The sequence below is a fragment of the Platalea leucorodia genome (genome assembly GCF_965183815.1).
Source record: "Platalea leucorodia genome assembly, chromosome: 2".
NCBI lineage: Eukaryota > Metazoa > Chordata > Aves > Pelecaniformes > Threskiornithidae > Platalea > Platalea leucorodia.
Window position 1 is genome coordinate 120,100,637 of NC_138824.1, and position 13,973 is coordinate 120,114,609.

At 38.0% G+C, this 13,973-nt stretch overlaps 1 protein-coding gene across 2 annotated transcripts; it reads right to left on the minus strand.

The window, feature by feature from the left end:
- Nucleotides 1-1,965: 1,965 nt before the first annotated feature.
- Nucleotides 1,966-13,748, minus strand: TRAT1 (T cell receptor associated transmembrane adaptor 1). 2 transcript variants are annotated; one of them, XM_082303960.1, is made up of 7 exons: nucleotides 13,663-13,748; nucleotides 9,690-9,797; nucleotides 7,728-7,838; nucleotides 6,148-6,184; nucleotides 5,165-5,226; nucleotides 3,826-3,884; nucleotides 1,966-2,601 (listed from the first exon to the last, which is right to left on the minus strand). In XM_082303960.1, exons 3-7 carry the CDS (start codon nucleotides 7,828-7,830, stop codon nucleotides 2,338-2,340), a joined length of 525 nt encoding a protein of 174 aa, XP_082160086.1. In that variant the 5' UTR covers nucleotides 7,831-7,838; nucleotides 9,690-9,797; nucleotides 13,663-13,748; the 3' UTR covers nucleotides 1,966-2,337. The 2 variants fall into 2 exon arrangements, with proteins under 2 accessions (XP_082160086.1, XP_082160087.1); XM_082303961.1 differs by lacking the exon at nucleotides 9,690-9,797 and having other exon boundaries at nucleotides 13,663-13,742.
- Between the last annotated feature and the right edge of the window lie 225 nt (nucleotides 13,749-13,973).

Consider the following 13,973-nt stretch of genomic DNA (forward strand, 5'->3'; position numbering starts at 1 on the left):
CATTTGTGGCTCATTTTTCTTCCTGTTCCAGGAAGTTCATCCATGGATGAGCTGTAGGGAACATGCTTTCTGAACTACCTTCTTGGATTTGTTGAGGTAATGATTTCCCAGTATTTCTTGATACACCAGTACTGAGAGATGACATAACTCCATTAATCTAAAGGAAACTAGATGTACCTAAGTCCCATGAAGTGGACTTATTGTTAGATGTACACTCCATGAGAGAAGTGTGTACTTCATTTCCATTAAATTAATGATCAGGCTGAAATGACAGGTTGAATTTAGGTAACTCGTAGAAGTTCTTTGGCTTTGGAGTTTTTAGAGGAAAGGCATAATCAAAAGTGCAAATGCTGTGAGAAAATTGGGAAAGAGCATCTCTTGTACAAAGTGTACACAAATTGTATTAAATGAAAATACAGCATCCCTTGTTACATGCATATGTTGGAAAATAGTAACAAATAGACTCTTGGGCCTGTGCTTATTTGCTTGACAGATTAAGAAAGCTTTTTCTTTTAATTGTCTCAGAGTGCTGAGTATTGTATTTGATTGGTGCCAGCTAAATTGAAATATTTTATATAAATGTTGTACATATTAATGCTATTCAAACAATTTTTATATGTGAGTCTAAGCAAGAGTATGTTGATAGGTATTTTATTACTTATTTTATTCCTACTATGGAACAAAGTATAATTCCTTCCAATCTAATCAAATTAAGTTAGTACTTCATGCACTGATATCTAGGTGTTTAGCTTTGGATCTTTGGCTTTGGATTTGCCTTCCTCCTTTCCCCCCTTAGGGTCTTACTCAGGGTCGTCATTTAATATAGTTCTCATTAAAGTGGTTTTTATCGATTCTTCAACAGTATTTGTTTTTGCTTATCCAATGATAGTTGGTCTAAGACTGTGATAGCACAGTGACACTGGGCAGCTTTGGCTGCAGGGGTTGGCCCCTTCCTTTTGGTCTAGCGTAGAAGTTAAAACATGCTAAAGAGGCTCATTAACCATGAGCCAAAGGAAACATGAACCAGGCTGTCAAAGAACTGTTTCTTTTACATTGATTTTTTTTTTTTTTCCCCCTTCATAAATTTGTCCCATCTCTCGGCATCCACTTCTGCTTTTAGAAGAGATGGTGGCTCTCTGTACTATGGGCTTTTTGTTTGGTTTGGTTTTTGTAACTGCTTTCAGGGCTATCTCCTTCAGGACCTGAAACACTTGCAGGACTCTCTATGTGCTTGTGAGTTCCAAGCTCCTTGACACCGTGCTCTGTGTGGATTTTCAAGGCACTAATATCCTTTTTTTGAGATGACAGAACTGTCCAACACCTACAGGTAGGCCTATTATATCAACATCCCTTGCTGTTCCCTGCTATTGACTTATTGACTCCCTGAATATAAAAATAAATCCCCACTCTATAAAAGTGTACCATCTGATGAGTTTAAAGTCTTAAGATGAATGTGCACACAGTATATTAATTGTTTGGGGAAATTAAAAGCTGTTTCTACTTTTGTAAAATAGTTGGTAACAATGGCAATGTAAAACCCAACAGGAATTTAAACATCATATAGAATATTAGAAGGAAAAAATCCTCCCTAGGAGATTTATTGTTACAGATCATCTGCCGGCATCTTTGTGGACTCTTGAATACGGCTGGTTACAACATTACGTTAGTAGAGGAGCTGAGGTTTGAGCTGTAGTCTGGCATTGCTCACAGGAGAAAACTAAAGATATATAAGGATATTGTTAAATCTTGCGAGATGTGCAATTACTTCTTTAAACAAGCTGTTAAATTATTCTCAAATTAGCTTTAGATATATCATGTTATTGCCATAGACCAGTCATAGTGGGAAAGTACACACTGTTGAACAGCAGATCAGTTTTTAATTGGGAAAACAACCAAATCATTAACTGTGCAAGTATGAAACACAATTTCCTTCCAAAAGTACTGTTAAAATCTCTATAGAGGAATAGTTATACTCTGCTAGAGCTCTACAGACAACAGAGTGGGTCTTTTGGGACTGTTTGAAAGTTGATGGTTGTTTGAAACAAAGCATTACTTTTTACAGGAATCAATACCGTGTGGATGCTGAGATACCAGCTTCTACAACTCCCTTTCAAAATGTCTTCAGAAGGGCAGGCCCTTCACAGTGGCAGTCTGGATCTTATTGCTTCCTTAGTCCGTAAATGTGCTTGGAAGACACTTTGGAACACAGCTTACCCGTTTTATCCCATTGTTTGGTATGTCAGTTTGCCAGGATATTACCTCTGATCATTCACTGTTCCTCCAGAATGAACAAGCAGATCTCATTTTATGATGATGTATTTGGTTCGTGAAGCCACTTCAAATGTTCTCGCCTTTGGTAGTATGAATCAAACCCATTAATCTGATGGGATCATCATGAATGGCTTCTACGTTCGCCGTGTTTTCAGCAGCCAGCTGCTCGCTATTGAGGTAAATGCTAACTTTGGAAGCCACGGTGGGGTTAGATGATCTTTCTTCTTCATCCTCCTCTAATGAAGGGTCTGTCTTTCTTCTTGGTTTTCTGCGTTTTCCCTTGACGCTGTGGTCAAGTGAGGCATAACACATCTGATTGGCAGACTCCACCTAGAAGGAAATGCACTGTATATTTAACATTCGGTAATTATGCTTGCTTTAAAATTACGTCTAAGACTTTGAGTACATCTACACTGTAATCATACTAGTGCCTGAAGTTTACCCAAACTAGCTGTAAACGAACTAATTAAAAGTACAAATGATTAAGATGTGGCAGCACAGAAAACAGACCGACATAACCTAATGGTAAATGACTCATGCTCTTAGGATAGTGGCAGTAAGGAAAAATTCATCAAGGTCTTGGAATGATTCTCTATGGGAATGAGCGTAGCTTATATAATCAGTCTGAGTTCTTTGGGATGCAAGACATTATTTGATTTGTTTTTCTTCCCACTTTTTTTCTTTTAAATCAGAATCCAGTTGTTAGCAACAACATTTTTCACAGGCTTTCTCTGTGCAGAAAACCAAAGATAGATGATTCTTGTCTGTATATATAATCTCCAGTTATATATAAACCAGTGCAAAAGGTGTGCTTTGTATGTCTTTCCCCTGCCTCTCTCTGTGTTTTTCAAGCCAAATAGTCAAACACTTTTGACATTGGAATTTTCACAGATTATTCTGTTTCCGTGAAGTTAATGAAAACAAATGTCTAAATAAAAAGATATTTCTACCCCCTGGAAGTATCCTGAGAGAGGCTGGAAATCGCTTCTTACAAAATACCTCGAAATCAACTCAGGAAATTGATGCTAGGAATGCTTCAAATACAGACAAATTTCAGATGAAGCTTGCATGCTTTTAGGCATCCAAGTATCTCAATACAAATCAATAGAAAAAGTCTTCTTTCATTCATTAAGGCATATAGATTTTGTGCTGGGCAGGAGAGGGCCAGTCAAACTCATGATTATCATGTGACACAGCTTGTGTTTTCACTTGGTTGATGTCCAAAATAAATAAAATTAATTCTTTACATAAGCCATAGCAGTAGACGCAGGCTTAATTCAGCCTGATCTGCATGCCTGTGACTGAGCTTTATCATGCCATATGGATGGAAATGAGCTGTCTATAATTCTTCTGCTCCCTCATTAATGACCCAGATTGAACGAAGGGTCAAGTCTGTGCTTAAATTCCCTGATGAACTGAGACAGTAATGCATGGTAATTTTTGTGGTGAGCAGTGTGAAGATTTTTGTTGTATATTGTCATGGGATAAACACAAGAACTCTGAGACAGACCACATTACCCTAATTCAGAAATCCAGAATTAAAATTAAAGGTACCTGTAGTTGGTTAACTGGCCTTTGAGGCTGGGACTTCATCTGCTCGTAACAACATTCCTCTATAATTTATCAAAGTAGAAAAATGTTTTAGTTAAGGCACACTACTGAGTCCTAAAAGATCAGATCAACAGATCCTCCCTGTTACAGAACTAACTCCCCCCAATTTACTTTGGTAGAAGTTTGTTTTGTTTTGAAATCACACACAGATCTCTTCCTCTATAAATAGAGGGGCAAAAGCTAAGACATTCAGACACACATACTGTGAAAATGAAAATAATTTTCTGTTCATATGGATGGGAAGTTTCTCACTAGTCACTAAGTGGGCATCCTTTTAGGCTGCTAGGAGGACATCTTGCAATTAGCGGGTAACCACATACTTATGTATTTTTCAGTATAGGCAATCTTTGCTTTGGCTGAGGAAGAGGCTGTGAGTGCAGCAGCTGGTGATTAAATTCTATTCCCAACTCTGCTTTCAGTGTTCTGTAAATTTGGTGCAAGTTTTTTTCTTATTTTAGCCACCAGTAAAACAGATTCCTTCCTTACAGTTTTCAGGCTTTTGTAGTGTCAATACATTTGAGTGTTGGCTTAGTTAAATTTATGCAAACCCTATATGAAGAAGTTGGGTTTGGTTTTTTTTTCCCGCAGTTCAAATACTTTAGTTCAGTTTTGCTTAATCCCAAATAAGGCTAGCAAAAACGTTGTGTTCGTGTTACTTAAATACTACTTTAACACCGTAAGGGCTTTGAGAAGCATACCCTCAGCATATCTAGCTCCAGCTGCAGTTATATGATGTTACTGCATGGAATGTGGTATCTCTCAGCCAAGGATTATTAACTTCAGCCCAGTAAAGCAGAGACAAGCTACGTCTGCCCGCCATTCAGCCACTGGGCTTGTTTCAGCATATTTGTCCACATCGCTGATGATCTGTGTATAGCCACAGCAGAGAACTGGTATGCATCTGTTTCTGCCAGCTTCTGCGGGAGCGTTGACTTTGGGCAGTAATATGTGTCTTAGTTTGCTTTAACACACGTGGATCAAGCTGTTATTTCAATTGGCGCAGCTTTACGTGTAGAAAAGCTGTTGTTTTGTGAGATATTTGGCTGAACAGGACCATTTGGACAGTAAAAAGTCAAATACAGTATGAGATCTGGTCTTACAAATAGTAGTGCAGTATGATGGCTTGCAGTTCTATCCCAAGTAGGTATTAATACAGCAATTGAAAAGGGACAGATTCTCAAGTTTGCTGTTTGAGAAACACAGAAACTGTTGGTCAGTCAGCTTCTAACCACACATTTATTATAGCCTCTGACCAGACACGTGTTCTTAAAGTGAAGCTTACCTAAAACATCTTGATTGAGATTGCCATAAACTGGGTCATCTTCTGTGTAATAGTCATCATAGCTAGAAGAGGAAAGGAAAAATACTTTTAATTCACAGCATATGCTTTATTTAGGACAACACTATTCTACTCTAAACATTTTACACACATATAGCAATAGCAAATTGTATGTGATCTAAAAAACAAGACCAAAAATATTGGGGGGGGGGGGGGGGAAATGCCAGTTTTGCAGAAGGAGAAGGAATTACAATGTCTGTATTCTGAAGAGAGATTTGTTATCTATCCAAGAACTGAAGTCTTCTTTCCTCTAACTTAGCTAAGTATAAAGCTAATCTCAAGACTACTAAGCTACTGTTTGATACAGTTCTAGAAATATTAATGATCACTGAAAGGAAGCCAGTTCATGTCCTCTGAGACCAGTTTGCAATACAAGCTAAAGCACTAAATGAGTTTTTTGGGGAGATGTTTTATGTATTAAGAGAAACAGACTTGTAACAGATCATGAGCTCTCCAGCAGCTGTAAACAGGCTCCGGTTTATTGCTTTTGAACATCATGTGTAAAAGAAAGGTATGAAATGTGAGTACATATAAATTATTGCTCCACAAGTGTATTAAATATCAGACTATAATTTATCCTTGTTTTCTGAGAGTTGTTTTTAATTATTATAGATTTATTGAGTTTGAGTGATAGTAAGTAGTGGTTTAGCTCAACATCTTGCACTTCCTTCAGGATATAAAATTGTCATATTAGCATGCAATTATTTCATTGTTGATAAAATGACTGGAGTGCATCTCTCCCACGTAAATTTTTTTCCTTTTTTCTTTGGAAAACTTTTTTTCCACAACCAACCTGCTCTCTGACATTTCCAGGCAGGCTGCATGGGATATTGGATTTTCCCCTATGGCATCCCTCCAAAGCCATCTGTTATTATTTATTGCTTATTTCACCCTTGCCAGAAAGAAACTTTTTTAATCCAACTTACCTTGGATTGTTGTCTTCATAGTCTTTATACATTTTAGCTGGAAAATTTGTTAAAAAAAATTAAGTGAAGAGACAATGAAATGTACTATTTCAGAACACTTCAGATAATTATCTTAACTGAGAGTAAAACTGAAAGCTCTTGGCTCTCGGGACCTTCAGTTGTCCCCCTGCTTTTCTCAAATATTTTTGACTAATATGAGAAATGCTTGTGTTATGAGTCTGTGCTGTGGCTTCAAAATCTACGTTTGTTTACAAGACCCAAAAAATGTATTGTAACACATTCCTTGTTTCCTCCTCCTTCTGCTTCTACCTCACCTTTTTCTCTGCCTAAGGAGGTGCATCATGTGCTTGATTTACAAGGTTTGCTTTGTATTACAAAGAGATTTATTGCTAGAGCTTGATTAATAACTCAGGAAGGCCTGACTTTCTCTCCTCTGCTCCAGGACTCCAGAATTCACCACGGTAAGCTCCGATTCCATGAACAATGCAGCATCAGCCAATCTGACCGAAACTTTGCTCAAGGATAGTTTTGTAAATGACTGTGAGTTTTCATTGTAGAAATATCTGCCTACTAGCACCAAAAGACAAAATAAACCGAAAAGGCACCCCCCATCACACAATGCTCAGCAGCTCTTTTAATATCCTGTAATAAGCTAACTCTCTTATACTTGGTGAGTTCAGGTTGTAAGCATAGGCCTTCTGTTTATGTAGATCACATATGTACATGTGTTTAACGTAGCTGAATCCACCAGTGTGTGCCTGCCCACCCGTACGCGTATAGCACAGCTGCAGTTCTCCCTGTGTAAAGGCTTTTTTTCCCTGAATGGGGGTGGTGAGGACTGTACAACTTAATAACTACAGAATTGTGTGCATAAGAGAGGTTGCACTGGCATCATCAATTCTGTTAAAAAAGTCATAGTTAATTTTAACCAAAACCAGAGTATGACTGTAGTCACCCTCTAACATAAATTAAACAAACCAGTGCTTTATTGTGAGTGACACATTGGTTTAGGAGCTACATTAGGATCCCATGATGAAAAGCAATTAGAACTTTTTTTTCAAAATAAACTGAATAAGCATAAAATGTGTATGAAATCTGAAATTCAAATAAGCATTCAAGAATTTTGGGAGCAGAAAATTTTCTCAAATATATTTTGTATTAGTGCAGCTACTTAAAATAATTTTTAAATTAAAGTACAAATGATAACCAGTTACATGAAAAGTACAGTTTAAAAAAGGCAATTACAGATGTTAAAAATATACTTTAAAAATTAAAAATTTAACCAGAACTAAATTCTTCACCTTGTACATGTTCTGTTGGTTTGTCTTCAGAGAATGGATTTAGGTGGTTGTTTTTAGCAGCGGATTGGGCAGCTAGCAATCATTCTGTAATCATACCTGACTCTCCTAAAAACTTTTAAAAGTTACATCCTCTCACCTGGAATCATTCTTGCCAAAAGATAACTTTAAGATTCAAAAGAATCAATTTGTTGGCTTGAACTCTCCCAGCAGCGATAGCGTTCTTTTCAGACCCTTCAAACACTCAAACTCCATTCCTTACAGAGAGACAACATTACTTACCTTGCTTCTTTTTTGTATAGTGTGAAATATTCAGTATCAATGAAACAACCAGGGCCAAACTCAGAAAGGCCAAAACTCCCCACACAGAAAAATGGCAGTCCATTTCTGTAACTGAAAGAAAATAAGTTTTAGTTTGTGTTGTCTAACAGTTTTACTGCATTCTTTGTGGCTGGTTGATTTTTGCTTTCTGTAATGCAAGCTCCTATTTTGTTGTTTACTCTGTGACAGCCATTGCTATACAAGCTAAATAATTAATATCAAAACCAGATGCTAAATAATAAGAAAGCAATGTCAATAAACTGTTAGCAGAACTACCGTTTTATAGCAATTCAGCCAAAGGTTGGGCTATTGCTTTACCTGTAAAATGCAGTAAAAATCAGAAATTGCTAAAGAAAAAAGTCATTTTAGTGAATAACTTCAAAATTATTTTTGTAATTGTCTTTAACTTACTATTTGCTGTAAATTTTTGGCTAAATTCTAGAGTTCATGAATGTAGTTCTGAAGATTAATTAAGTCAAAACAAGTGACTTCACTGGAAATGTCTCTGAACAATAGCTAAGAACATCAGGTTATAACAATCCCTACAACAAATTTCAAAGATTGGTTATGTTTTCTTGCATCTCCTATTAAAACGACTTACTTTACTCATATCCTTGCTCTCCTTCCTGAGAAAGCAGAGGATGTAGTGGCAAAGGATGAGCAGTAGCTGGGAACCGGTGAACCCCCCCAGAACTACTGCAGAGAAAGACCCGAGCCGCTCCTGACGGATCCCTTGGCAAAAGGTGGCTCAGCTTAGCTGAACAAAGCCTCCCTCTGCACCGAACTTGCCTCTCCTCGGGCTCCTGGTGGGAACACAGGAAGGAACCCACACACACCAAATGTATTTTGCCATTTAATTAATTCGTCGATTAACCTGGCTCATGCAAATTTTCCATCGCAAACCATGCTGAAGAAAATAGCCTATTTGTGACAGTCTAACGGCCAAAAGCATCAGCAGTGCTGCAAATGGCCTGTGAAACCCTTCCTTAACAGAGGAAACGCTAAGCCAAATACATGAATGAAAGGAGTTTGAATCTAGATTTTTCACTTTCCCCAGAGGCATGTTTCATGTTCTTCTAGATTTGGAGTGTTTGAAATAAAGCCTCGTCCAAACAACTAACGAACTCCACCAATACCACATAAAAAAGTCAAACCAGAGCAGAGCAGTCATGGGGAGAGATTGGATGATACTGTCCGAGTGAGATTTGAGCAGGTCCATAATGCTCTTGTTTGGTTTCGATGTAGCAGGATTCCTTCAGGAGGCTGACATTTTCTTTGCTTCTTAAAGGAAAACTGAGGTAAAGGAGTACAGGAATACATATTGCCATGTTGCCAGCCGGGGGGGCAGTCAATGCGTTTGCTCCTGCTGAGAAGACGGAGTTTTGTTCCTTGGCTGAGCGGCTCCACTCGCCTCAGGAACTACCCCTTATGGGTTTTGCTCCCTAATTCTACTGGTGTTGCAAAAGCTCTTTTAGTCGTGTTTTATTCCAAGCCACAGAAGTTTTTATGATGATGAAGCAAGATAAGATAGTCCTTGGTAGTAAAACATCACAAGTCACATGGGCTTCTATGATGCAGGTTTCCCTCCTGGTCAGAACGCTCTTTTCAAAGGAACAAACCAGAGCAAATACGCTGTAACTTTCTGACAGACTTGTAACTGGTTTTTGCACGTGCTGCTTCCAGTGGCCATTTATCCTTCCTTTTAAACTAAACATCCGGTTTCCATTCCTTTCTTTTCTCCTACCCGAGTTCTCCCAAAGGTGTTTGAGGGTTCTCCATCACTGCAATACTACTTTTCATGTTGAGAGGCACTTTTTTTGCAATGACATACAGACATTCATGAGGAGAGACAACACCCCCATGAAGCGGCTATATATTATTCCAATTTTTCAGAGTAGGAAATAAAAGAAAGGGAGATCTCACCTTGAGAAGATGTTATCAGGCCACATCAAGAACCACCAGTGTTTGGAACCTGGTTACTCTACAATTAGTCGCTCAACAACATTTGCATCCTACGCAACCTGTCCAAAACTACAAGAAGTCTATGTCAAAGTCAAGAAGTTTTAAGTCTCAATGTAATGCCTGAATAATAAGTCATCCTTCCTTCTTCTCCCATCCTTTTATCTTTTCTGAAGTGATTCCCTTCCATTTGTCTTATGTTCATTTCATATTTCTTTTCCTACAAATTCTTCTTTTTTTTTTCAGGGAGTAAAAGCAGTATTGTGGCCTAAGAGAAGGGAAGCACACGTAACTGTGAAAGAAACTACAGACCTGTGATTCATTAGAAGAAAAAGAGTGAGTAGATACCTCAAGTACAGCTGGAACCTAAGTTTGTACCTTTTTCTTGATACTGAATATCGTAATTTATCTTTCTGATTCAGGAATCCTATTTTTCCCTTGTGTTTCCAGAGTAGGAGAAAAACTCTTAGTTTCAAATTGAATATTTTCAGCCCTTAAGTGAAGCGAAGGAGGTAACAAAATTCTTGATGACAATTATGTTTTTCAGGTTTCAGTTTCTGATTTGAATTGGAATTATTATCTGGAAAATACTACAGGTTGGAAAAAAGTTGTTGCCCTTTTCCGTTTCAAGTTTAACTTCTACAGTACTTGAGCAATCCCACTTCTCTAGGACTTTAAAACTATTCTAGCAAAACAAAAGGCGTGAAACTTGGAGTTCTAATAAAAGGTACCAATGCTTTAAACCTCACAATCTATAGCTCTTTCTTAAACATGGTTTAGAAAACTGCATGGGTGTGAGGAGATTAAGAAAACAACACTTAAATTTATTCCTAGCTGAACACTACTTAGTTTATTTTTAAATTTATTTTCCACAACTCTGACGTAAACATCTGCTTGTATTTCAGTAGAATGTATACAAACACACGTGTGACTTCAGTATCTCAATTTAAATGTTTTTCTTTGAAATACGAGCTATTTGTTTGTCAGACAACACTACTTACGTTTCAGAAACAAGAGCAGCTTTCATTTACCCTGTAAAACCATAGTAAAGACCTTGATCAGAGCCATACGAGTGGCGCTCTGAGCGCTCTATGCTTTTCTAATGTCTTCTTTTGATTTTATATCTTAGCTTTACAGATATACAACTCCCAGCTCTTTCCCAGGTGTTCTTATACTACCATTAGCATTGTTGCCAATATGCTAGCTATCTACATTTATAACTGCATTATTTAAAGATTTACTATTTTGACAACAGCAGCAGTAGAAGGAAAGCTGAATACCTGTGTGAAGAACAATTTGTTTCCTCAGACAACTACGCTGCTGTCCCTACATCATAGAATCATAGAATCGTTAAGGTTGGAAAAGACCCTTAAGATCATCGAGTCCAACCGTTAACCTACCTCTGCCAAGTCCACCACTAAACCCTGTCCTCAAGCACCACGTCTACCCATCTTTTAAATACCTCCAGGGATGGAGACTCAACCCTTTCCCTGGGCAGCCTGTTCCAGTGCCTGACTGCCCTTTTGGTGAAGAAGTTTTTCCTAATATCCAACCTAAACCTCCCCTGGTGCAGCTTGAGGCCGTTTCCTCTCGTCCTATCACTTGTCACTTGGGAGAAGAGACCGACCCCCACCTCGCTACAGCCTCCTTTCAGGAGGTTGTAGAGAGCAATAAGGTCTCCCCTCAGCCTCCTCTTCTCCAGGCTGAACAACCCCAGCTCCCTCAGCCGCTCCTCACAAGACTTGTGCTCCAGACCCTTCACCAGCTTCATTGCCCTTCTCTGGACACGCTCCAGCACCTCCATGTCCTTCTTGGAGTGAGGGGCCCAAAACTGAACACAGTACTCGAGGTGCAGCCATATGTATAATAGCAGATGCAACCTGTGACTGCTAACTGGTTATGCTAAAGACAAAAAAAAGATAAGGTGACCGTGGATGGAGAGTGAGAAATAAAGAGAAAGGGAATTGTATTAGATTAATTATAGTCTGTTCTGAAATAGCATCTTCAATTCTATTCTCTAATTTTAATTCTCATTCAAGTCATCTACTGTCAAATGTAAGAAAACCAAGTATTTTTTTTTTTTAATATTACATATTTATTCCAAAGAACTAATAGCAGTGTGTTCAGGGGCATTCACACTCAATTGCTGTCAAATTGAATATTTTAAAAAGTTTTGTTAAGTCTTTGGAAAAAAAGTCCTAATGAAAAATTAGGCCCCTGGGAACAGTACACTACGATTCTAATAGGATAAACTCAAATTCCATCAGGGCTTTCTGCGATAGTCTATCTGTGATGGGAAAAACCTAAGAGTGATAGTATTTTGTTCATAAGAAATCATATTGAAGTTGTTCTTAAAGTAATGTGCTCCTCTGAAAGAAAAGGGTTCATCGTATAGCCAAAGGTTTCATGAGAAGGACAACAATTCCCATTTTATTTTTAGAAGTTGGGATGTGTGAGTGGGGGAAGTACTATATTTAACCTTTATAAAGATGACAGTATTTTGAATACCTAGTGCCAGAATCTCTCTAGTATTAATGATACATTCCTATTCTGCTGTTCTTTCATTTCTATTTGGAAAGAGGGGCAAACCTGGAGTTGCATCCAAGTAGAACATCTACCTTAGGTAATTTACTCCATCCGGATGAAATTTTTACTTTTCTGACTTTAGGGATGGGGTTACTCGCCTCCTCTTATTATATTTTACACTGCTATAAACTGAAGGTACTATATTCACACAACAAAATATGGACAAACAAAAGACCTTCTAAAGACATGGTTAATTGTACTTTTTCTCCTTTTTAAATCTATTGACAACTTTCTCCACCAACAGAGACAAGACATGGGAATAAGCAGACTTTTGGTCACTTGTTCTTAGGTTTTCTCTTTGCATGCTTCATTATACTGTAATCGGATGGGAGTGGAGGGGAAGAAGCACACAAACAAACAAAAAAAAACAAAAACAAAAAAACCCACCCCACCAAACGTGCCCAAAACATTCTAATCTTTCCTGGATTAATTTCTGCAATTCAGTGTTATTGCAGCTCAAAGGAGTGGACCTAATCATGTACTGACCTTTGGGGAAAGGGGCCAGATCTAACAATTCAGGGCTAGAAATAGGTATTTATCCTCCTAAGAGCATAAGAATAGGTAGCAGAAGTACTAAGTTTCATTCTGTCTTGTTCTAATGTATTTTGTTTAGAGAATCCATCACTAAGGACAACAGGAAGATATCACACTTCTACCAGTTTTTCCTACAGAAAAGGAACATGAGATGGGGAATATAGATACCTCTCTAGCAAGAACTGGACATGCCATCCATGGTATCAACAGATTAATTACTTTGGTCACTACCAGATTTAAGATGATGATCTGGAGCACAAAAACAATTTGTTTCCTGCTGTTTCAGTCTGCAAATTTGTCAAAGATGAGACAAAATTAGCTTTTTTTCCCCCCCTCTCCAATTAAATGGTGAGATAAATAATATTCTGTACTAATGACCCTTAGAAAAAGAAACCCATTAAGAGACTGATGAATGTTAAATTGACATTAAAGATGCTTCCACCTGTGTGAGCTTTTAAGACAGGATTAATTCTCCGGAAAGGATTCCTTAAACTGCAATTAATTAGTGCACAGCTAATTGCTTTGTAAGATATCAACTTCATTCTTCAGAAGGGAAGCAGCACACTGTAAAATAAGAAAGCCCTCGGCACAGTAAATATTTTAAGCACAAAACTAACACCAGTGCTTAGTCTTCATTAACAAACCTTGATTAATGAAGGTTTAAGCTGTTGATGATGACTCATCATCATCATGTTTATTATTAATAATTTGACTTCAGAACCCTGAGCAACCTTCTTGGAATACTGGCAATCTACGATAGTATGTTTTTACTGCTCCTTTTTTTACACGATTATAATACCGAAAAGATAAGTCTTACCTGGTTTTGTTGTTTCTAGGAATACTCCCCACCCCTTTGTCCAAGAGGAAATCAGGTTATGTTGGCAGACCTTGGATGCTCTTTTGGTTTGGACCTGGCAGCATGAATCTCTCTCTAGAGTTGCCGTCAATCTTAAAGGTCTCCAGTTTTTGTTTTTTTTTTTTCACCTGCTTTCTTACAAACAGGAAATGTGGTTCAGGCTAGCAAACTGACGGTCTCCTTCAGTGTTTGCCTCCAAGAGAGGAATACAATATTTATGTGTGCACTTGCATTTAGTATCCACGTGCCACAGAAGAGCACGTACAGGACTA